The sequence below is a fragment of the Vulpes lagopus genome, chromosome 2 (assembly GCF_018345385.1).
Source record: "Vulpes lagopus strain Blue_001 chromosome 2, ASM1834538v1, whole genome shotgun sequence".
Classification (NCBI taxonomy): Eukaryota; Metazoa; Chordata; class Mammalia; order Carnivora; family Canidae; genus Vulpes; species Vulpes lagopus.
The window spans coordinates 131656239-131681844 of NC_054825.1; the positions used below are offsets into that span (position 1 = coordinate 131656239).

At 42.6% G+C, this 25606-nt stretch overlaps 1 protein-coding gene across 4 annotated transcripts in view; it reads right to left on the reverse strand.

Annotated features, from left to right (window-relative positions):
- NTRK2 (neurotrophic receptor tyrosine kinase 2) overlaps window positions 1-25606 on the reverse strand; it is a 332403-nt gene that overhangs the window by 45203 nt on the left and 261594 nt on the right. For all 4 annotated transcript variants that reach the window (XM_041744000.1, XM_041743999.1, XM_041743998.1 and 1 more), the window contains 2 exons: window positions 24692-24864; window positions 18802-19036 (listed from right to left, as the gene is read on the reverse strand). In XM_041744000.1, coding sequence (XP_041599934.1) covers window positions 18802-19036; window positions 24692-24864 — 408 coding nt within the window. The remainder of the gene's footprint in view (window positions 1-18801; window positions 19037-24691; window positions 24865-25606) is intronic.

Consider the following 25606-nt stretch of genomic DNA (forward strand, 5'->3'; position numbering starts at 1 on the left):
CTGATCTCATTCAAGTGGACATTTCTTTCCCACACTGTTCTTTCCTTTTGGAGCTTTCTTTCCTGGAAACATGCCACGCCCAGAGGATGTCTAAGCCTGCTGCTCTTAACCCCCAAATGGCCAGTGCATTCCCTGAGCTTGCTCAGGGAAAGTTGAAGCTGGCAGGAACATGGGAAGAACAAGACAGGTAACCTCCACTCAGAAGTTCTCAGCTGACCTACAAGAGGTGGGAACCGAGGGAAAAGAGAGACTGTTCTTCACATCATTTGAAAAACTGAACTGAGTTGGTAGATGGAAAAAAAATCTCTACCATAAACTAGAGACCTCCTACCAGAAACGTCTCATCCTCCATCCTGCTCAGTCTCCATGCTGAAAAAAAAAGTTTGGTTCTCTAGAAATGAAGTGTGGGCAGTGATAAGATGGGAGTCCTCCCTGCTGCTCTGAAGATGTAAGGAAAATTTGTGATATCTGGCTTCATATTGGGCAAGACTCTTAACTTTCTGAAGCTCTGAATTGCCATCTATAAAACAGATCTTTAGGAATTATATTGACAACTGTTAACAATATATAACTTACTTGAATTCCACCAAGTAACACAAAGCATGTGCCATTGATGTATTGTTGCATAAAAACCATCACACGATTGTGTTTACATTGGCTCCTTTGTCTCCTTATCCTACTAGAATATTTGTCACAAGGAGGGGCTCTGTATTATCTGTGGACAATACTGATCTATAACATGATACCAGATATGTCTGTCATTAAGATGTTATGGTGTTTTATATACCTTTGCATTCCATTGTCATTTTATGTATTTTCATCCACACATATACCCAAGACAAAGAAACCAGGAAGGTCTGCATAAGGCTAATTGATAAAACAAAACAAAACAAAACAAAAACCTTGACTAATATGAAGTAGTCCTCTAAGAGAGAAAAAAGTAGAAGATAATACTACCTAATCTTCTTCTCTATAAGGCCAGGAGATGAATGCATCTAGGAAAAAATTATAATTGATTCATAGAGTTGGTCAGAGAGCAAGAAACAAAGAAATTTTTAAAAATACCAGTAAGCAAAAACTTTACCTTATGCAGAAGAACATAACTGTGGCTTTGTTATTATTTTTTATTTTTGTCAGATTGGTACATTCTCTAAGAATTGATCTTCAGTCTTCTCTGTGCCGAGGGTATTTTTATTTAATTCAGTGGAACTGAAAATTGAGCTTAGAATTTTAAAGCTCAAAAGACTTTAGAAGTCATCTGACATGAACACTGTCCTCATTTCACAATTGAGATCCACATTCTGAGGCCCAAGGAGGTTTGGGTTTGCCCAGATGACATGCCGATCCCATGGATGGAACTCCATGCAGGGTTTAGGTAACCACAGGTAGTTGACTTCATTAAATCATGGGAGTATTATGTTCATTAGCACATCAACTTTGTTTCTCATTTGAAAGGATTTTGAGGCATATGCTTTTGGGAATGAGGAACCTAGAATGTTGAGCAAGGGGCTGAAATGGACTGCCATGTTCTTGTTCATTCCCACAGGAGTATTTGAGGACACACTGGGTGTTCTAGCACTGAATAAGCAAATAGGGAAGACTGTCATGGCCAATTGTGTCCTTGGGTGAATGTTCTCTCTACTGCAGAGTTGGGGAGTTTTGCTGAGAGTCTGGGGAACAGTGAAGCAGTCATCTAGTGAAAAGTTTAATCAAACATTCTCTGGGTTTCCCTGAACTGCTTACCATTTCCCCCTTTTCTCTCAACTACTGCCACTTCATTATTTACAGTCAGTTGTGCTTCAAAGCCATGAACATTTGGGCATTCTCCTCTCTGTGACATGGAGAAATCATTGAGCATGGTCCTTATGCTATTTAAGTAATTATGTCATAAGTATAATGAGATACCAAGCTTCAGACTTTTTAGAATAGTCCATGCACATATAATCAATGCCTTTGAAAGCCCCAGTGAAGTTGGCAAGTCTGAAAGAAGCAAGGAGATTGTAGAATGAGGGCTCATGGAGGGCATAGGGTGAGTTTCAACCATAGTTGATTCTGGAAACAGAGTGTTTCATAAATTCCTCTCTGGGCAACACATCTGCTCCTATTCATTTTGTTCGGGCTAAAATAATTTACAGAAATGAGAATATGGTACCTGATTTTAATTGTCAGAATAAAAATCATGGAATCTTTGAGTTACAGAGGTTTTTACAAGTTATTTACAGCTGGGACATTCTTAAAACTAAATCTCCCAAACTAAATCAAATAAAAATGTATTGTACCACTATGAATTTATTTCTAGAATTTCAAATTGGTAACACTTATGTATTGTAGATCAAACTACAAAAGCACACTAAAGTTTGGCTGTTACCAAGTGTGTTAAAATTATATATACAACCTATCTGAGCATGTTGGTTTCCATTAGTTTTTTTTAATGGTTATAATGCACTTAGTATTAATAATGATATTAATGGTTATAGTACACATCAACAGATGGCATTTAAATCAGAAATCAGCTATTTATAGAGCCAGTCATGGAGGCCCCTCCACCAAATACTGGAGTCCACAGAACACAGTTTATAAAACACTGACTCCTTTCTATGGTATCGTGAAAGATGGAAAACCTATGCTTGGACAATTCCTCCAAAGACAAGAAGCTCATCTCTTGGAAAGGCAGCCCATGTCTCATCTCTCATTCTCAGGCAGTTCCTCTTCACACTGTACCAAATATGCTTCATGAAACTTCTACCCAATGGTCCCAGTTCTAGCCTCTGGAACCACTGCCCTCATCTGCACAGCAGAAGACTGCTAATGTGTCCACATCTAGGTCTTCCTCCCTCTTGTGTCTCAATGCCCCCAGCTCCTTCAATTATTCCTCCTATGACACAGTCCCAGACTTCTTGATCATCTCCCTCTGTGCATTCTCTTGCTTGTTAAAGACACTCTCAAAATACAAATGACTTCAAATGACCTCAAACTCAACATGTACTAAATTGAATCCTTGGTGTCTCCTCCACCCATTCCAAAACCAGGACAATGAATAATACCACCGTCTGCCCAGCGATGCTGGTTAGAGAGGTATGTCACATCCCTGATTTCCTCTGCTCTGCACTTTCTATACCCAATCTGCCACTAGGCCCTGTAATTTTGCTTCCCAAATAATTAAAAATCTCTTCACTTGGCTCTGTCTCCACTGCTAGCACCTTTCACTGCCACACCATTGTCTCTTCTTGAACTTCTGCAAGGGCCTCTTAGCCCAATTGCTCACAGCTGCTCTGGCTTTCCAGAGTGGTACCATCCCACATCTTGCATAAAACTCTTAGCAGCATCCCATTGTTTCATGATAATGCAAAATCCTTAGCATGTCTGACATGGTCCTATGTGACTTAGTCCCTTTCCGCTTCTCCAAGTGGATTTTGCATCTCATGCTCTGCGTCGAGCTTACTGGCCCTCCTTCACCATTCTCTGCTTCTCCTGCCATGTGGCCTTCCTACCTGTGGGTACCTCTGCCTAGAGTGTATGTTCCTCCTTTTTCTTGCCCTTAAACCAAGTTGCAGGGCTCCAAGAGCTCATCTCTTGGAAAGGCAGCCCATGTCTCATCTCTCATTCTCAGGCAGTTCCCTCTTCACACTGTACCAAATATGCCCTTAAACCAAGTTGCAGGGCTCAGCTCCAAGACTCCCTACCTCAGTCTTCCTGGAAGTCTTACACCAGGTCAGATTCCCGTTTGTAGATTCTTACTGACCTCAGGACAACAGTGGGAACTAAGGAAATGAAGAAGTGAGGATGATAAAGGGACAAAGCTGACATGATTTTCAAAAGAGAGTAAAGAAGTAGGATTCCAGAAACAACTGATAACCAAACATGACCTTTGTCATGTTTGGGACCTTTGTTCCAGACTGAATTTTAACAGCAACTATTTAAATGCAGTTTGAAAGCACTTGGTAAAGGAAGCCATGATAACCAGGAGCAAATACAGGTTCATTCAGATGAAGTCATAACAAAGGATCATCCTGTTCCGGTTGGGATGGGAGATGAAGGATTGCCATGGGCATGAAGTGTATTGATTGCAACAAGACTCTTGGCAAAGTCCCCCACAATCTTCTTGAAAGGTAGAGACACATGGGCTGGACCTGCAGCTCGTCAAACACCAGTGTGTGCATGCCCAGCTTAACACCGTCCTGCCCAGGGCTGATTCACTGTCATACTATTTATTTCTGACATGTTCTTTTTAAATGTTCATATGTAATTATAATAATGATAGCCGACATGTAAAATGCCCACTGCGAAGGAGGTATTGGTTAAAGCAGTTTAATCCTTATGCAAGCAATTTGAGAAGGCACTAGAATGATTGCTATTTCACAGTAGAAGAAATTGAATGTTGTGACCTTAAGTGACTTGCACAAGGTCAGATAGTAAGAGGCGGAACTGAGGTTTGAACCCAGGAGGTCTGGCTCTGGATCTATGTTCTTTATACTATCATCCAACCCCTACTTCCATGCTTCAGATGCTCTGGAATGTTCTTGGCCTTCAGGATTTTATTGTGCTAATGAATGAGCATTTCTGCACTGTTCTACAATGTTCTAAGGTAGAACTTTACCAGTAATGCATCCACCTTTCAGGGATTCATGGATAGAATTCACAGGGTCCTATAAACTTGGATTGCTTCTACTATTCATCAATCTTCCACAAAGAGCTAGCATTTTCTTCATGGACAACAAACCACAGTAGTATCAGCAGCATATGTGAAGTTGTCACCTATAGAAATCAGATACCTTTATATCACATTATTGTCACAAATATCTCAAAACATTATTTATGTTCATCACTCTGAAATTATAAGGATTATTAGACTCACCACCAAATCTCATTATTTTATGTTTTAACAAAAACACATATATTATAATACCACCTTATTGACATATTATAACTGTACTACAGTGTAACCGTGTTCCTTTATAACTCTTTGCATTTTCTGTTATGCACTTAAAGCCTCATTTGGAGAAGGAGTCCCTGGGCTTCATCAGATTGCTGAAGGGCAGAGGCTGGTCCTGTGCTGTCCAAGTCAATTTAGGCTGCAGTGTGCATGGTTTATGCCATGATAGCTTCCCTTTATGACATGTGTTTCATGCCCAGGCAGATAGTTATGACTCATTATGGATGACAAGAGGTAAGCAAGTGATAGCTCTGGACCAACCACAAAGAAATAAAGCAAGAATATTACATAGAAATTAAAATGTGCTTCCTGTGGTAGCAGCTGATGTTGCCTTTAAGGGCATAGTAGTAGGAACTGAGCCTCAGAAGGGTTCAGATCAGCAGGCAATAGGGATCCTTTGACATTCTCAAAGACCTCATAACCACCACTTCTATCCTGGGAAAGATGACCAACAGTGTATGAAAAGCGGCTGTAAAACACTCATGGGAGGTAAGACATGAATTCAGGAGACATGAAGGGAAGGAAAGGGTGGTGGTCAATGTATGTGCCCTGAAGGCAACATCTTGGGACTATTCCACAAAGATCTGAGACAGCGCTTACATTTCTAGGAACTCATCCCAGATTCAAGGATGTTTATCTGAGACACATTCCTCCACACACAGAAGGAATATGCCATAGGATTCAGCTTTGTATACTTTACACTTTCAATAGTGGTTTTATGACAGCATTAAGTAGCAGGCAGATTTCTTTATCATTTAACTAAGATGGGAGGTCAGGTTCAGAAAAGTATAATGAGTTGTTTAAAGTCATACACTGCATACATATTGCAAGTTAGAATAGATCCAGGTTTGCTGTTGGTCGGTTTCCATGTTCCTTGACATATTCTCCAGATTTGGAATCCGGAAAGATTCCAGAATCCCTCCTTAAGAAGTTCAGATTGGCTTTCCTAAAACCCTTTCCTGATCTAAAATGTTATGGTTTAGAAATTTAAAGTATCCCTTTTCCTCCTCCACCCAATAAAGCTTTAGGACTTTTGTCTTACACAGTAAGCCACTATTCTAGATGAAACTGTTATGACCACTATGGACAGAGCTCTGTCCATACCTGGTGACATCTCTACCAGGTGATACTTTTCCAATTGCAGGATGAAGACAAATGAGCCTGAGGGTATCAGGGAGGTTCAAAGTGAGAAGAGCATGGATTTTTCCTTCTAGAACAGGGGTTCAAATGTCAGTTCTGCCACCTGGATAAAAAGTGTGGCATCTCAGGAAAGTGACTTCACCTCTCTGAATATTAGTTTCCTCATCTGTATTGTTAGAGATTGATAGGAAGGTTACATCTCAAATTGAGATGTAAAAGGAGGCCAATAAATGTTAGTCTTCCTTACAAGACCCAAGATCAACTCTCTAAGACATTAACAAGAGTCTTATATAGTTGCAGTCCTTTCCTACAATGAAGCTTAAAGAGTTTTCTGGAATAAATTCACCTCTGCCCTTAAAGACTTTGGAAGAATTCGAGTATCTCTGGTAGCCAAAAGAAAACATACTAATCCTAGACTTAACTCACTCTGCAGTTTCACTGTGGGGCAACTCTTCCTTCTATGCCCTTAAAATTGTGCAACATTCCTCTACACCCTTGCAAAACCCAGGAAGCTTTCTGTGCCATATGCACAGGCAAGGCATGAGCCTCAAGTCCTCCTCAGCCTCCGCTGCCGCTTCCCCGTCATCAGCAACATGTGAATGAACCAAATTATCTCCAGAGCTGAGGGCGTGGGCCATAGAGCCAGGCTCCGCCGTCAAAGGAGCCCAGCGTCATGTTCTCCACCCCCTTAGGAGATGGCTGATGCTGTCGTAGGGCTGTGAGGGAGGAAGCCGGCCTGGAAATGCCATGTAGGGAAGAAACTGTTCCATTTCAGTGTTAGGATTCTAAAATAGCTGCTAATAAAAAGCCTTCATACTGTGACACTTCAATACAGACACCCACAAGGATACCTTAACAAGCTGTTTGACTCCTTACAAGCCTTTTCTTGCTGCAGGGCCCCCACCAGTCACCCACACAGATATACAACCATGCAGTGACAGAGAAGGCCAGCAGGGGTCTGCCTAGACTGCAGGCCAGCCCAGGCGACCTAGCTCCTTGCAGGAGGAAGGCATTGCTGCTCTGATGTCGGCTTGTCCTGGAGCATGTCACCTAACTTTGAACTTCCTGCTTATTCTGTCTCTCTTTCTTTCCTCATGTTGTCTTTGACAAAACTTACCTCGAGAATGAGCCAAGCTCACCTCCTGGGTTGAGGGGGGGATACTCAAAGAATGTTTCATTTACCAATTCAAAGATGCCATGGTTCAAAGAATCGGGAAAAAGAAGAGTAGGGTATGATCTCATGATAGTGATTACATTTTAGTCTTTACCATTGGAAGTCCTAAAAATCCATCAACTACTATAATACTATCTCCATCAGGAAAATAATAGGTCAGGTTTGAGAAAATTTTTAACAGCACCTATCTTATCTTTGAAGCTTGATAATTAATGTTACCCTTTGAATCTTAGCATAGATGAGACCATGTTTTGTCCTTAGCTACTTTCTATGAATGCTGCTGATTAGGACCAATGCAATTTTTAAGCTTGGATACACATCAGACTTTACCTAAGAAGCTTGTTAAAAATATAAGTTCCTAAATTCTCATCCCTCCCATTCCCAGATGCTAAATTACTATATCTAAGGTGATATTCAATAATCAAAATTTTGATGAAAGCACTCTGAACTATTGAGATATGCAGGTAAGCTCAGGAACTTATATAGTGGGGAGCTTTTTAGTACCAGGTAAGATAACACTGCTATGCCTCTGTTAGAATAGAAGGAATTTGTCATACAGGCAGACATCATAAGTAACTTGGGTTTAAAAATTCTCTTAGTGGAGCCCAAATTAGGATGTGTTTTGATCTGGTAAGTAGAATTTCTCAATTTATATACCTGTAATAAATTCTTATGACCAATAGAATAATCAGCGTGAGAAGCTCCCACAGCTCTGCAAAGGGATAAATCTTGTTGTTTTCTGACTTCATATACATCCAATATTAGATTAGGTGGTTGTAACAACTTCTGAGAGTTTTATGGTTTTTCATATCTGGACAAATAGACCAAGAAGAAATGGGAAATAACTACTAGAGGTTAGAATTCTGTTTTACAGAGACTTGAGAAAAGAAGTCAAGTCATACTTGAAATCAGGAGATTTTTCCATCCTGAAGACCCACCACGGTGGACAGCATCTTTACTTTCAAACACTTCCAATAAGAATATCATACCATCTTTCTCAGAACCCCTTTTAGGCAGTTATAATCAGTAACAACCTAGTAAGTGCCTCATACAGTGTGAGATGTTATGGAGGTCAATATTAGAAGTTACACATTCTGCCTAAGAATCATGTGTAATCAGGTCACCGAGTCAGTAATAATTTCAGTCACATATAATAGTCTTTAAGTTCCAACAACACCCTCACCAACTATTCTTTTTTTAAGACCCAGGTCAAATCCTGTTTCTTCCAGATAACTTGCCAGATTTCATCCCACATCCTAATAAAAATCAAATTATCTCTACTCATAACATGTAGCACACTACATAGTATCACAGTGACTTATTTATGTGTTTTTCCCCAGGAGACATGTGATCTTCTTCAGAGGACAGAAGGGGTTTCACTCAGTATCTACAAATTGAAGAGGCATGGCTAAGAACAATACATGCACTACCATCTTGGGCTAATTCAGTCATTTATCCATCCAGGGTGTTCTGTCCCTGAGCATAGGACAAAGACTGTGGGAAAATGTAAAAGGTGTGGAGCATTATTAAAATTCAGCCTATATATATATATATATATATATATATATATATATATATTTTTTTTTTTTTTTTTTTTAACCAAAGCTTTCTTGAATCAATTCACAATTGAGCCTCAGAAGTAACAGGGAAGCTAAGATAATTTCCTCTTACTCAATACTCACTGGAGATGGAGAAAAATCTACTCTCCTACTTAAGTTATAATCTTGTGTAGGCAGGAAAACTTTAATTGTAGAAGAAGTATTATGTAAATGTAAGTTATTTAATTAAAAAGGAAAACAAAGCCTTTCACAGGAAGTAGCTGTTCTAAAGAGGTGGGAGAACTTGTTTTCTTTGCTGCAGCTTATAAGTGGTTCACTAATAGATTTTTGGAATGACATATTCATCATCAAGAGAGACAGCAACTGTCTTCTGCTTCTATTCAAGGTGCAGTAACAGAGAAGAGATTTACCTTCTCATGTGAAACTACAAAATGGCTTAAATTCATATGAAATTATTATTTTTAAGACACTAGATAACAAGAGGCAATGATCCCTGAGAAATGAGGAACAAACGTGATGAGTCCTATGATTGTTAAACTTAATTCATTGAAAGAGACAGAGGTGGGAAGAGCAGATGGAGCCCAGCAAGCCTCCTAAGTTGAGGAGTTAGGAGCTGGGAGTCTGGGGAGATCAAGGTAGCCAGGGTGGAAAAGTCAGAATTCCAGAAATGGGAGAGCTGCACACAGAGGGAATTCTGAAGATCTGCAGAGGGAGCTCCTTGAGTATTCAGCTGAGTGCTGATGCATGCATGCACATGTGGACACAGGGGCTGGGAAAGAACTACCACAGAAGATGAGTGGAAACAGTGCCCAGTGCTCTCATGGGATCAGAGATAGTGCTGGTTCCCATGAAGCAGGATGAAAACCTCATGATTAATGGGTACTCAGGTAGACTACCTGGTAGATCTTGCCTCAGTTGTAAGGAATTAATAGCTCCAAAGTAAGCACTGGTCTCATCCTGCCTAATCTTAATAGCATCGCACAAAGGGATCAAACTGTTTCAAGGCAATATAAACACATGCCAGAACAGAGCTCAAAAATGTTTGTAGGAATGCAAAAATATCCATCATCAAACAAGATAAAATTCACAATGTCTGGCATCCAATCTAAAATTACCGGGCATACAGAGGAGCAGAAAAATATGACTCATAATTCAGAGAGAAATCAACCAAAGGAAATTGATCCAGGACTGGCACACATGTTAGCATTACAAACAAATATTTTGAAACATTATTATAAATGTATTCCATATGTTTAAAATGTTAACTAGAGGCATGGAGGATATAAGAAAAGCTATAATGAACTTCTAGAAATGAAAACTATAATGTATAAGATGAAAATATACACTGGTTGGGAATAATGGAAAAGTAGACATTGAAGAAGAAAAGATGATGAAACTTGAAGATACAGTAATAGAAAATATCCAAAATGAAACACCCAAAGAAAAAGAGAATCCAAAAACATGAAAGATTTCAGGGAGCCATGAGATAGTTTTAAATGGTTTAATGTAAGTGAAATTGGAATACCTTGGTGGTGAGTGGAGGAAAGAGAAGAAATATTTGAACAAGAATTGGTCAAAAAATTTCCAAATTAATGGAAACTATAAGCCCACAAGTCCAAGTTATCCAATGCATCCAAGCTCAAGAAATATGTACCAAGGCACATTATAATTAGATTTCTTAAGACCAGTAATAAAAACATTATTTTTAAAGCAGCCAGAAAAAAAGAAGCATTGCATACAGAGGACTAAAGATCTCCCACAAAGAAATTCCAGTAATTTTATTTTTTAGCAATGGTTATATGCCACTTCAAGTCAGTTTTCCCAACAAACTTTTTTATTTATTTATTTATTTATTTATTTATTTATTTATTTATTTATTCCCAACAAACTTTAAAGGCAGGAACTCACTTCCAATAAAAAGATAGAGGCCATGAGGGTAACTAACGTCAGTATGACAATTTTCTTTATTCTCTCCAAAGCCATTCACTTTTGCTTCCTTTCTTTCCACAGTAGAATCACAGTTTTGTTTAAGTCTTTTACTGAAAGGTCACAAATCTCTTGGTTCCTTCTTCCTTGTGGTAGAATCTCAGTTTTGTCTAGGTGTTTAGTAACAAGCCATTAATCTCTGTAAATTTGCCCAGCTCTTAGTCTTGACCCACCTGTGACCTAGGAAGTGAATGGAGGAGTCTGCAGAGGGGATGTTCTGGGAAAGATTTACTTTCCGATGAGAAGACTGTATGCAAGGAGAAACTGCTCCCTGAAGCTGCTCTGCCTCTGTTCTTCTCTAAGTGAATTGCAGGTGTTTGGAGTTGCTGCAGCCATCTTGCAGCCGTGAGGAAAAGACCAAGAAACTATCAAGTGCCAGTCCATAGCTCGGACACCGGGCAGCCTGGGAGCCAACCAGAAACTGCCCACCTGTGATGTGAACTCCTTGTCATTAAGCGAAAATGACTGTTTGTTTCAGCCACTGCTAGCCAGCCACTGCATTTGGTTAGATTCATTCTTCATTGATAGAAGCATAAGATTAGAAAAGAGAAATCAGATTTGAACCTTCACCTTTAGGACCTCAGTCTGATGTTCTTTCCTCCATACCCCCGCTAACATTTTGTTGCCAGCTTCCTCTTTTAAGGGGCTCTGATCTCAGTGATGAAAAAAAACCATGGAATGTCATGAGTGTGAGAAAACTAAAGCCTGACTGTTTCAAAAACAGGAGAGAAGGGGGAGGAAGTACCCGCTAAAGATGCCTCTCAGCACCTGGAGGAATCAGAGTCCCTCTGGCCCATCTGAGCCTACCTTCGTTCCCAGAGCACCTAACAGCTCACTTAATTTCTGTGGATGCACTTTTATGGACAAAATGAACAGGCTAGTGATCTCAGGAATAAGGGACTCAGGAGCCTGAAAAAAACATGGGAGATTTATTCCATGTCCTGCTAACAGTCTTGACTAGTCCTGGGAAATGAATAGGACCAGGGGACCTTGGACAAAGAATTAGCAGGCCAGCTCTTCCCTGCTGGCTTCGGCCACTTTCCATACCCCTTCTTGAAAGGTCACATGGCACAGTGACAGATGAAAGGCTCTGAGGAGTTCTGCAGCAAGGAAAACGATCACTAGGCTTGGTGATCATTGATCTCTTTCACTGGCAAACACCCCCTGACAGCTCGGGGAACCCAGTTTGAGAGACGCTGTTCTGCTATACAGGAGTGGGGATTTAGGGGTCCGTTGGGCAGATCTACTTTCATAAGGTGACAGAATGCAATCTGACATGTTTCTCTCTGGCATAAAAACTCTCAGCGGCTCCCTGCTGCCAAAAGGACCAGGTCCAAAGTCTTTGGCATGGTAAACAGGTCCCTGAGAAATCTGATAATAGCTTCCTTCAGCAGCCTACTTTGTTAGCCTGCCTGCAAAGGTTGCAGGCAGAGGGGCCCCCATTCCCTGGCCACACACCATGATGTTTACACTACCATCTCTTTTCATAGCTTCCTCCTATGCCAACAATGTCTCCCTCCCCACCTGGCCAGGGCCCTCTTGCCAATAGAACGATTTGGGGTTCATATCTTATATACCAGTTCAAATGTCACATCTCTGTGAACCCTACTCTGATTTCCCAAAGTAGGCTGGTGGCTTCCTCTTTGTGTACATGTCTCTAATACAGCATTTATCACGTTATTACATGGGCAAGAACTCCAAGTCACAGCCCACATGTCTTTTTTATCTGGATGCCTTTAGTATCTCGTAAAGCATCTAGCGCATAGTAGCTGTTTCATACATCTGTGTCCAAAAAATGAATGGATGCATGCAAGGACACTCACCCACCCTTTTGCTACGCCAAAGCATATGTGAAAGGCTCTTAGGAAGGCTTGAATACAAATTAAGCCAATTTAGAATCTTGAAATAATTTATGCAAATCTAGTTTAATATAGAATTCGTCTGAACTCAATGTTCTGATTTCTCCCCAGCAGACAGGTTCCTCTGAACTGTGCTCTCTCTGACTGTGGTATGAAACATAAATGGAAGATGATTTCATGAAATAAATAAGCTCTTAAGTTTCTGGGGCCACTTTAATCAAAAGAAGTCTAATAGAAAGGTCTATTAACTGTTCATGTGGAAGTTGAGCAATTGTGTAGTATATATTAAGAGGGAAAATAAGGAAATAATGTATGCAAAGAAGAATTAATGACACAGAGGACATTCCTCTTTTAGGAAGGGACTTTGCTGCCTCTTAAAATGAACAATGTGCCTGGTTCAAAGGTTCTAGGCAGAGTATACCAGAGGAAGTTTTTTGTTTTTTTGTTTTTTGTTTTTTACTATAATATAAGAGCAAATAAATTTTAGCTCTGGGATCGCTACTAAAAAAAAAAAAAAGTTGGAAGTAAGGACATCCCTATATCCCTACCTTTACTTCCTGAAGCCAGTACTCCTAGCCTCAGGGCCAGGCCCATCTGCAAATCCGAGTATCTTCTATTCTTCTACAGGGCTGAAAAGTCACACCCATAAAGGGTTCTCTTGATATGTATCCTGTTCAGCGATTATGCATTGACGGCCCAATATGTGCCATGCCCAGGGACACATGCCCATTTTTCTCTACAGATACAAAGATGTGTTAAGACTTGTCTTCTCCCTGCTCCCAAAGTAGTGAGAAGACACATATATGAACAAATTTCCCTGGTGCAATGTGCTCTATGCTATAATGCTTATTTATTTGTTTATAAGTGAGAATGCATTTATTAGATATATTTTTTGAAATTCGCATATAGTTGACACACAATGTTTTAGGTGTACAACATAGCATAATGTATGAACTTTGTCTAAACACTATGTTGTACTGCTTATTTATATGATGCATGGAGGTATCATGGATTTGTGAGTATTTATTCAGCTTGGAGGAAGTCTGGGAGGAGATGGAACAGGAACTACCTCTTAAGAATTAGCACCCTCTATGTTCTTCATAGAGGGAATGACATTGGTATTTTACACAACAATTCACCAAGCACATTTATGGAATGAGTCAAGATTGTTCTATCAATCTATCAATCAATCTATTTGTCAATTGATTTATCTAGAAGTGCTCATATTACGTAAAAATATTCCTTAAAAATAAACACATTATTTTTAATACCAAGGTTTGAAAGTTAACTCTTGATTATGTCTCACGTGTTTATCTGGTTCTGGAGTTACAATGTCTTCCCCTCATTTCTGAGGTTCAGGACTTCATCTTCCAGTTGATATTAAAATTCAAATCAGTTCTTCTTGCTACTTGTTACATCAGCTGATTTCAGTAAAATCCATCTTCTTTTCTCTCTGCAGTTAATAAACTGGTATTGAGCAACTGAAGACAATTTCTTAGTCACTGTCACTGGTGTCACTTAAATACTTCAGGATTCTGATGATGGCCCTGCTTAGCTGATATATACTCATTTGCTTTTTTGAAGGTCCACCATAAATCAATTTGCCTATTCTGCTTCCTTCTTTTTCCTCCTTAAGTGGAAGATGAATTAAAGGATAGGATTTCTTACCACTTCAATGTAAAGCTAAAGCTGAAAGGGGAACAAGATTTAAAAGCTTGAATTTCAGATCTTTAGGCTCTCTACTCACCAACAGATCACATTCATTTTAAGCACATGTTGGACCCAAACAGTGAAAACCACCAAAGTGCACATTAGAAAAGTTGCAATAGATCCACTTTGGCCCAGTAATGACCAAGTAGAGTGAGATCCTAGGTCTCTGACAGGCAGAAATCTGGTTCAGATGTTTCCTAAGTGCTAGGTTTTGCCAGTGGAAGGAAGCAATAAAAACCAAATAAAAGATTGGTACTGCAGAGCTGCTAATTAAAACAATTCAGAGGACATAAATGCTAGAGTAATTTTGAACCCACCATATCAGGCTGGTTTCAATGCAAATGTACTGCTCCGATTTCTCCCTTCATTGGGAGGATATAATTAGTTCAGCTGTAACAGGGTAGAAGCCTTAAGGCAGCCATTTTCTGGTGCTGCCAGCTCCCCCATGACGGAGGAACAGCTGCCACATGCCCCTCCTGCCATGGATTGCACAGAGCTGCACAAGGCTGCTCATAAGGCACCATGAGCAGAAGGCTCAGGTTGCCAATGGGTTTGGCTCTTGCTTAAAGATAAGGGACATGTTACTCCTCAACCTAGTTGACTCCAGGACCAATCATCATCCTTCTAGATAAGGGAGCTTTGGCTAATACAAAAATCCTCCCCTATTGCTGTGACAGAACAGATTTTTAACATTGGTGATGACAGCCCACACCAGCTACAGTAAGCAGCTCCTCACCCTGGGGTTTGATGCAGGTTGGAGGAGGACAGGAGGAGAATAATGAAGAAAAACATCCTTAAGATGCTTGCACATAAGAAACTGAAGCTTTAAAGAAGTCATATTCCCCAGCTATGGTGACAGAGAGAAAAGATGCCACAATGAGAAGGGGTCTGAGGTAGAGCTTAGAGATGATCCAGCAGGTGGATAACTAGTGGGAAAGCCAGAATGTTCTGGGAAACAGCCACTGAAAGATGGTGCTAGAGTTCAGGTGCAGAATTGGCAATAGCTTCTGTTTGTGCATTGGACAAACCCAACAGAATGGAGCCCACTGATTTGCTTTGGATATTTTTAATAAGTGAAAATATTCTACGAATGATTTCTAGGATAATAATTAGTGTCATGGAACCAAGAAGTGAACTATTATTTGTTTTCCGAGGCTACTATCAAATTGTCAGTCCTTACATCCATCATCTGCTTTCCTGCCCACTCCTGCCCATCCTCACCTATAACAGAGGCCAAAGTAAGGCTGCTTCTTTTTCCTCATCCTTAGTGGGAACAACAAATAGCCAAATGAACATATAGATCTCCCAGCCACGACTGCTTAGTATTCATGGTGAGACAGAGGTGGGGGATGGGGATACATAAATGTGGCATCTGAAGCACATTTGCTAATGATTAAAATAGTTCCAAGAACATTTGACAAAGAAACTGGAAATTATTATTTCCTCTGATCAATTCAGAAAAAAAAATACTTCGGGAAAATGTCACCTAAGTAGTAGATTTTCTTTTTAGTAAATGGTAACAAAATAAAGTAGATAAAAGATTTAGACACTTTTATAATGTGTATAAATAATCCAGACTAACTTCTTATGTTCATAATAATGGTCACTATTTTGCTAGTATTGTCCTTTTGAGACTTTTTTAAAGGCATGAGATATAATTCATATATATAATATAAAGGTATAATATTTACCTTTCAGTGATTATTATATATTATCATTGTATATTATATATTCAATGATAGTATATTGGTATAGTATATTGGTAAATATATTAAATAACCACCACCATCACCATACACTTCTAAAACATTTTCATCACCCTATAAAGAAACTCCATATCCAGTAGCAGTCATTCCTCATTCTCCATCCTCCAAGCCATTGGCAACCATGGATCTACTCACTGCCTCTATGGATTTGCCTATTCTGGACATTTCATATGAATGGAATTATATCTTTTGAGTCTGGATTCCTTCATTTACCATAATGGTGGCATTAAGGTTCAATCCTGTTGGATCATGATTCAGTACTTCATTTTTTTTTTTTACTGGTGAATAACATTCTGTTGTATGGGTCACCACATCTCATTTATTCATTCACCAGTTGATGGACACTTAAGGTGTTCCCAGTTTTTAGCTATTATGAATAATGCTGCTATGAACATTAATATACAAATTTTTCTGTGAAAACATAATCAGTTCTCTTAGGTATATACCTAGGAGTGGAATCACGGAATTAGATGATGAGTCTGTGTTGAACATTTTGGGAAACTGCCAAACCATTTGCAAAGCAGCTGCACCATTTTGCATCCCCACCAGCAGTGTATCTAGGCTCCGATTGCTCCACATTCCCGTTAACACTTACTATTGTCTGTCTTTATCACAGAATCCCAGTGAGTGTGAAGTGATACTCATTGGGGCTTTGATTTACATTTCCCCAATGACTAACGATGTTGAGTATTTTTTCATGTGCTTATAGGCCATTTGTGTATCTCCTTTGGAGTGCCTCTACTTAAAATTGTTTTTTTACTTAAGTGATCTTTCCACTACTGAGCACTTCTATCTTTTTTCCTCAGATTCATTTTTTTCTAGAGATTATAGGAGAGGACACTGGACTCTACCTGGCTAGCTTTGGGAATGAAGCATGATTTTGTCCATTTGGATAATGACAAAGTTGAAAACATTTGTTGAGTACTTATTTTGTGCCAAACATTATAAGACCTTTATTAACTTACTGCTAAAGAGAAAGCTGTTGCTTGGGCCACATGCTTCTTCCTTCGATGCTCATCAGGAACAGCAGAGTTTTTCTTTAGGGAAACACTCAAGCGGTTCTTCATCTCTTGAGACAGGGAAAAGTCCTCACCCCCACCTCCCACCAAAAGAAAAGAGCTAACAGTGGAGATGCATCTATTAGTAGGGAAAATTTCCTGCCATGTTTTAGATATTTAGAAGAGACTAGTCATCTCTAGACTCAACAGGTACTTCAAAGCTCCATTTTGAACACTTGTAGTTAAGACCATTCTCCTGTTTTCTACAGAGACACCCAAGAAAATCCTTTTCAGTTTGGTATCCACTCTCTTTTGCCCCACAGACTATGGACAATGCTTATCAAGGTGACAAAGGAAGAAACCCCACAAAACAATCTATAGAAGAATATGCAGCAAAGCACTGGATTTATTTTCATAGACTACTTGTAGTGATGTTGGCTTAACTAAAATGCAGAGGCATGAGAACTGGGTAAGGCTGCAGAGAGGGGTGTAGGAAACAAACAGACTAAGATCCTCAAAAATAAATCATAAAGGGAGGGATGAAGGTGAGGAAAGGCATTGTCTCTACCAGTCTTATCTTATGAAAGCTAGGGGAGTTATATGGTTTTCCATCTTAGGCTATGTACACACAAGACATTTATTCCTTTTCTCTCTTAGTTTCTTCCTCTGCCCTTGAAAATCAAGCAAAACCACAGTAAAACCGAACTGAGGATTTGAAATGTCCTATTACCTCAAATCTTCACTTTCAATGTCATGACTTCAGGGTTTCCAGAAATGCCCTTTTCTTCTCCTCCCCAAGTTCCAAATCTATCTTGCTAAAGGGACCAGTTCCAGGTACAGGGGATCTGAATTGTTTCTGCAATTCTAACCTTTAGTGTTTCTAGTGGTGGAACCCCCACCAGCCAGAGGAGGCACTATTTGGGGAGGAGGGGAGGACAGAACCTCTTACATCTCACAAAGAAGGCCAATACCTAATCTACTTTCAACCAAGATGGTTCTGGGTGGGAACTTCCAAGGTCTGTGGTGCTGTTATTTATGTGAAAAAGTTCATCTTCAGCCACACCCTCAGACAAAGGCTCCAGGCATAATTTCACAGAATCAAATACAAATGCCAGAATCCTTTAACCTTGTGTCATCCAGGAATTCCCACAAGCCCTTGGGCTCCCCTGGCAGAACCCTGATGTTGAGGGCTTTTCTCTTGGAGATATGACACACAGCTCTGGAGCACTGTGGAAAGAGCATGATGGGTTTTATGGGGTGAATTGTGTTCCCCCAAATTTGCACATGAAGCCTTAACCCTCAGGACCTCAGAACATAGTTGTGTTTGGGTGTTGAAAGAGGTGATTTGGTGAAAACGAGACTGTGGGTAAGCCTTCTTCCAATGTCTGGAGTCCTTAGAAGATGAGGACATTTAGACACAGAGAGAGACAGCAGGGGTGCACACACAGCAAAAAGACCACGTGAACATGCAGAGAAAGGTGCCGTCTGCAAGCCAAGAAGAGAAGCATTCGGAGAAAGCCACCCTGCCATCACCCTGACCTTGAACATTTACCTTCAGAGAAAATAAACATCTGCCATTCAAGCCCTTTAGTCTGTGATATTGTGTTACAGCAGCCCCAGCAAATGAATACAGGGAAAGAGGGCCGTGGGGACTCCTGGTGGGGGCAGCCACTCACCCTGTAGTAGTCGGTGCTGTACACGTCCCGGGACATCCCGAAGTCCCCAATTTTCACCAGGAGGTTCTCGCCAACCAGGCAGTTGCGGGTGGCCAGATCTCGGTGCACAAAGTGCTGGGATGCCAGGTAGACCATTCCTGCTGCTATCTGCTGGGCGATGTGCAGCATCTGGGACTGGGTGAGCTCCGTCGGCGGGTTGCCTTCAGCCATCAGCACAGCATCAGGCCCATGGGCCCTGCAGAGGACATGGTAAGTGTGGCTGGAGCCTCAGCTCTCTCCTCCAGGGGCCCCATCTCCCATGAGCTGTGGGAGCTCGAGGACTGCCTGACTTAGCTAAAGGGCAGGGGGGAGATGCTTCACTCACAAGTGCACCCCTAAAGCTTTGAGAGCACCCAGGCTCCAATTCCCAGGAAATCTATAATTCTCGGGGCCATCTGGGCCTGAATGGTACCCTCCTACACACACACACACACACACACACACACAGGTCTGTGTTTTGGGGGCTCCAGAGCTAGCATGGGGCCAGGCACTGGCCAGAGAGCAGAGCCCACTGAAAAGCAATGGAGTAAAATACATGAACAAAAATAAAATAAACCAAAACCAAAACATAGGGCGAGAGTTTGGCTCTATTAGAGCAACGGGTCATCATGCCCCAGTGGGAGCCCCAGCCTTCCCCTCCCGTCTCCCAGCTGCAGCTGAGCACCCCTCACCCGGGCCAACGCCTCCTGAGTACCCCCACCAGGGCCAGAGCTCTGCAGCTGGGCTCGGTCTCAACAAGCTGCCCTTGTCTCCCTCAGGCCCAACTGAGCAAAATCCCAGGGCACCTCAGCCTGGACATTCATTCCCTGTAGAAAATTCCATCTCCTGCCCACCCCTCCCTCGACCTCCAGCTCCACATGTGTACTGGCCACCACATGGAGAGCTCTGGAATCACAACACATTGATTCTTTCCCTGGGCCTAGATTATTCTTTACACTGGCGGGGGTAGGGGTGAGGTGTATGGTATTGTATATCTTCTTTTCCTTCTATCTCATACACTTGGCCTTCTCCCAGCTGTGTGATAACTTAAGGCATCTAAACACCGGCACACGTTTCAGGGAGAGGAGCGTCCTCATCTCAGACGAGCCTTGAGCCCCATTAGTCCCCTGCTCCCAGCTCCTGAGTCCTGCCACGACTGGTGTCACTGCTGCCTGATGGCCTGAGAGCAAAGAATAAAGGGTCCTTCTCTTCTGGAAGCGGTGGTGGAGCAGTCAAAGGGCTGCTCCTTACCAGAGGCAAAAAAAGGAAGAAGATTCCTTCAGGACAGCTGGAAGTACTCAAAATAAATATAGAAGGTTTTTTTCTTTTTTTCTTTTCAGATTTTATTTATTCATGAGACACACACAGAGAGAGAGAGAGAGAGAGAGAGAGGCAGAGACACAGGCAGAGGGAGAAGCAGTCTCCCTGCAGGGAGCCCAATGTGAGACTCGATGCCAGGACGCCGGGATCACAACCTGAGCCAAAGACAGATGCTCAACCACTGAGCCATATAGTAGATTTTAAACGGATTTTAAAGTGGACAATCCCACCTGCAGGGCTCCAGAGCTGTATGAGTATTTGAAAACAGAAAGGGTCAGAATTATCCCAGAGTACCCTGCTCCTTCTGCATCTCCCCGCACCGGGCCAGCCCCACCTTGGTTGGACTGTCCCCACCGGCATTTGCATGCCCCCTTCTCTGGGCTCCAGCCCGCCCCCCGCCCCTGTGCTTCCACCTTCACTGGATTTCCAAATCTTTCACTCTCTTTTTTTCTCAGAGAACAAGCACTAGATGGGGAGAGGGGAGTGTTCCACCATCAGGATCTAGGGAAGCCTCTTAACTCATCCCAGTCTGTAATGTCCTCATCAGTCAAACAGACAAAGGGCTATGAGGCTGGGCGATCATGTAGGTCTCTCTTATCTCTAAATATCTGGGTCGAACCATCCCCAAGGAGGAGCTTCCTGGGCTTGTGCACACTTCACCTCGGTTTAAACCACAGCCCCATATGCCCCTCGTCACACTGAGAAGCCAGCCGTGTGGGAAAATGCCTCGGGGATCTCTTCCCCTCAAAACTGCTCCCCTGTGGTGGGCAAGGCTCTGGGGATCCAAAATGAAATTGCATCCCATCCTAAGACGCTGGCAGTGACCTCAGGTGACTGCACTGTTTCCTCATTCCATCCCCACCGCACCCTCCTAAGCTCACTGATAGGAGCAGGAGGGAGACTCTGCTTGTGAAGAGCTTTGTGGCTTTTGTGGAGAGCCAGCACTAGCTATGGTGCAAAGTTGCTCTCCCCAGCCTGAGGGGGCAGGGGAGAGGGGGGATGGTTTCCCTATGGCAGGAGACAAAGCCCTGACTGTGACCTCAACACCAGCAGAGACCTGGAAGAGCACAGGAAGGAAGAGAAATCCTGAAATATCCAGAGAATCCAGGCCAGGACGTGACCTTCATAGATTTAAATCCAAGAGTGAAATACGATGTTGCTCACTTGCCAGAACCTTATTTCAGCCCCTGGCACCTAGACCCCTCCAAGACTCTGTCCATAGGAAAGACTCTGGAGAAGAGGCAGCAGTAGAGACTGGTGCCACAGGCCACCTCTGCACAAAGCCCCAGGCTCCAGGGTCCTCGGAGACACCTGAGGCCTGCACCTCTCCCAGGGCCTTCTGCACGCAGAAGGGGTGCAGGAGTGGGACCAGCTTCTGCATTTTAAGCCAGTTGTGTCCCCTGCTTGCTTTTGAGTTTTTGGACAAGCCTCCCTTTAATGAGAAGCCTTTGCATGCTTTCTTTGAGCAGAAAATCTTGTAAAAAGAGGGCAGGCAAGTATTCTAAACAAGCTCTCAAGAGGAGTATAAATAAAGTAAAAAAACCAGCCTTCTGCTTCATTCCCCAGGTTACCCTGCAGCTCCTGGAAATAAAAACATATTTTACTCTTCTGGGAGAACGTGCCTTAAAAGGGGGGAAAATGCCATTAGCACCCCAGCTTGAGAAGCTGGAAGGTTCAGTGGGCTTCTAATGAGGGAGCTGTTCACCTTTCCTTGGTTTCTTCTCCCTAGGTGGGTTACAGTCGGCACTTAGCCACACTGTCCAGCTCTAGAATCCTGCGGCATGCTACTTTCTTTCTGAGTTTTTTTTTTTTTTTTAAGATTTTACTTATTTATTCATGAGAGACATACAGAGAGAGGCAGATATACAGACAGAGGAAGAAGCAGGCTCCCTGAGGAGAGTCCAATGTGGGACTCAATCCCAGGACCCCAGGATCATGCCCTGAGCAAAGGCAGACGCTCAACCATTGAGCCACCCAGGTGTCCCTCTTTCTCAGTTTTTTAATTGGCTACCTCACGAAGAAGCAGTGCGGTGCTTAAGGCTCTGAGTTTTACAGCCAGGGGCTGTGGGTTTGAAGCTCAGCTCTGTGATTCAGGTTGGTTTTTTGTTTTTGTTTTTGTTTTTGTTTTTGTTTTTGTTTTTTGGACCGTAAAAATGGGAATCATTGTAATAATAGTTTATGAAGTTTATACAAGTTAAACTGCTTAGAATGCTTAGGAGGCTCAATAATACTAGCTGCTATTGCTTGAAAAAGCTTTATCTGACTTCCTCTTATTGGAAGGGAATTCTGGAGAGATTCCAGAGGAGAACTGGCATCTCTTTGCAAGCAAGAATTATGTGTTATACCCATTTCCCAGCCACCCCAGCATAGGGCCTGGCCACGTTGGTACTCAATGTATGGCTTTGGGATGAATAAAAAGGGTGAGAGGAAATTGTAGACATCTGTCTTTATAGGGCAGTGCCAATGACACTTGGGGACATGTTCATGGCATTTACGGGCTGCATCCCTTCCAGAAAGGGAAAACGGAGTGTAGTTCGCAGTACATTACTATGCTTAATTTTTGGCATTGAAAACCTCTTGTTACCAGAGTTCAACAGATTCTGAAATCAAGCGGGAGAGATTTCTAATAGCTCCATGCCTTGTGCAAGATGCCCAGGGAGAATCAGGTGCTTGCTCCTTCTGGAAGCAGGAAGGAGAGCTAGGGAGAGGTTGGCTGAGCCAAAAGTGAAAGGATCAACACACACACACATTTACACACATGCTTACAACATGCACACATATGCATATGCGCACAAGTACAGTGTGAGCTCACAGAAGCATGTAATTGCTTCCAGGTGAAATACGTTTGTTGTATTACGCTGTTTTTGGAAAGCACCATTTTTAATTAGAGAAGTAGCATAGAGCATGGGAACAAGGAAAAAATACTTCTATGGACAGTTAGACCTCCACCAAAAGTAGCTTCTTTTCCTCCTTTCACATGAGGTCTGAAAGACAAAATCCATCTTCATCCCCTCTCCTATCACCTGCAAGAAAAACTGCTGACACTAAGTAATGTGTCAGGATGACTGTCTCTGAGCACCAAGAGTAGGCTACATAATCCTAATCTTACCTGGCATTCTCTCCCCAACCCCATAGTCATGAGCAAGGCAGAGAAGGGGGACTCCTCCCAGTAAAGGACAAACTAAATTGCACATGTATTCTTGAGCCTAGAGCTGGTAAAAGGGATCCAGGAGGTACCACCACATGATGATATTTCTAAGCACAGCAGCATGCTGTCCCCCTCCACCGTTCTCTCAGTGATGGACTTATTAAACTGTAGTTTCTGAATTTTCAAGGCTGCCTGATGCCTGTTTCTGTGGAAAGCCCTTCTTGGGGCCCCCAGAAACTGGAGGAGAACAGAGAGGTCTAATGGGCATGGTAACACAAGAGATATAACATCAGGGCACCTGGGTGGCTCAGTGGTTGAACGTCTGCCTTTGGCCCAGGGTATGATCCTGGGGTCGGGGGATTGAGTCCCACCTCGGGCTCCCCACAGGGAGCCTACTTCTCCCTCTGCCTGTGTCTCTGTGTCTCTCATAAATAAATAAAATATTTTAAAAAATTTAAAAAGAAGAGGTGCAACATCCCCAGGATTGCAGATCTCTCAACCTTGTGGTTCTGGGGACAATATCTATTGATTACCTATCATCACAATGATCCTGACATTCATCCTTAAGGTGGATATTATTATGCCCCTTTTACAGTTAACAAACTGAGGCCAACATCTTTCCTGTGTCTCCTAAGTTTTACTACCTACCAAGATACCACAGGCAGCACACTTGCTAATCTTCCAAAGCTGAGAAGCAGCTATGTTAGAAAGAAAACAACATGTTAGGGCCAGAGACATGACATAGAGAGGGTCTGGCTCAGGCCTACCAGGGGAGTCAAGGCGGCTGGGGCCAAGTGGGTCGGAGACCCACTTGAGCAGACATGGCTGCTGATGCAGACTGGGAGGGAGAATCCAGGATCCCAGCCCACACTGCTGGGACTGCTTCCTCTTTCCATTCATGGTCTTTTTTTTTTTTTTTTAAGACTTTATTTATTTATTCATAGAGACACACATAGAGACAGAGGGAGGCAGAGACACAGGCAGAGGGAGAAGCAGGCTCCATGCAGAGAGCCTGACGTGGGACTCGATCCAGGGTCTCCAGGATCATGCCCTGGGCTGCAGGCGGCACTAAACCGCTGCGCTACCGGGGCTGCCCTCCATTCATGGTCTTAAATGAGCATCTTCCATTTGTACCTCTGCTCACGGCAGAGAGAAGCATCACTTGACTCCCTTCACCCAAGAGTAAGTGGAATGGTTCTTTTCTTCTGTCCCTCACTCTTCTGTGGCCTCAGTTTCTTTCTCTGCAGAACATGTTGGTGTTGAAACCAAGATGGACCATTCCAGAAAAAGTTCCAGGGGACCCTTGGCCCCTCCCAAGAACTCCCCATCCTCACCCTCAGGCTATCAGAATCACGGAGGCCTGCCCCCTCCCACGTCTCCCCCCACACCACCCCCACACCGCACCTGAGGAACTTGTTGAGGTCCCCGTGCTTCATGTACTCGAAGACCATGATGAGCGGGTCACCCTCCACGCAGACACCATAGAACTTGACGATGTGCTCGTGCTGGAGGTTGGTCAGCAGCTCAGCCTCGCGGTGAAAGTCCTTGCGTGCGTTGTCACTGGCATCCTTCAGTGTCTGGGGACCAGGGGCAGACAGGGGAGAAAAATCAACACATCTCAGACTGAGCTTCCTATCAGCAAAGGGAAGCTTGTGTTGAGAAGGAGTTACTCTGGTGGGCCCCAAGCTTCCTGGAGGAGAAGGAAATTCATCTCATTTATTATACAAAAGATCAGAAAATGTCCTCATTCCCGAGGAAATACTGTTTGTATTAAAAACTGAGAAGTCCCTTATGGGTATGGGAGGCTTTGCAGTTTATGAAGCGCTTGTACAGATGTTTCCTCATAAGTAACAGACATGAGCTTTTTATAGCCTTCATCCTTTTTATCCTTGTTATCACCCAATTATTACCACAGGCTTCTCTTCCCATTTGGGTACCTGTTATGCCTTCAAGGATGCGATGTGCTGCTCACTTCTGCTCATGTCACTTCGTAGTATGGAAATATTCAGTACACAGAAGAGCATAATGAACCCTATGCACCCATCTTCCAGCCTGGACATGATCGTTCTGCCAGGTTTATTACCTAAGACTTCAGAAAGCTTTCTGCCACACGTTCCCATGCACACTGCCGGCTCAGGAAATGCCCCTCTCCAGTGAGCCCTAAACAGGCCCGTCACATTGCCAAGATGAAGACATCCAGGCCCTGGTGCCCTCAGTTCTCTTCTCAGAGCACCCAGACACCACAGTGTCACAGCAGGCCAAAGCTGGTGTTTGTTGATGTCACACACCTGAGCTGAACTCTTAACCTGGGCCAAACAC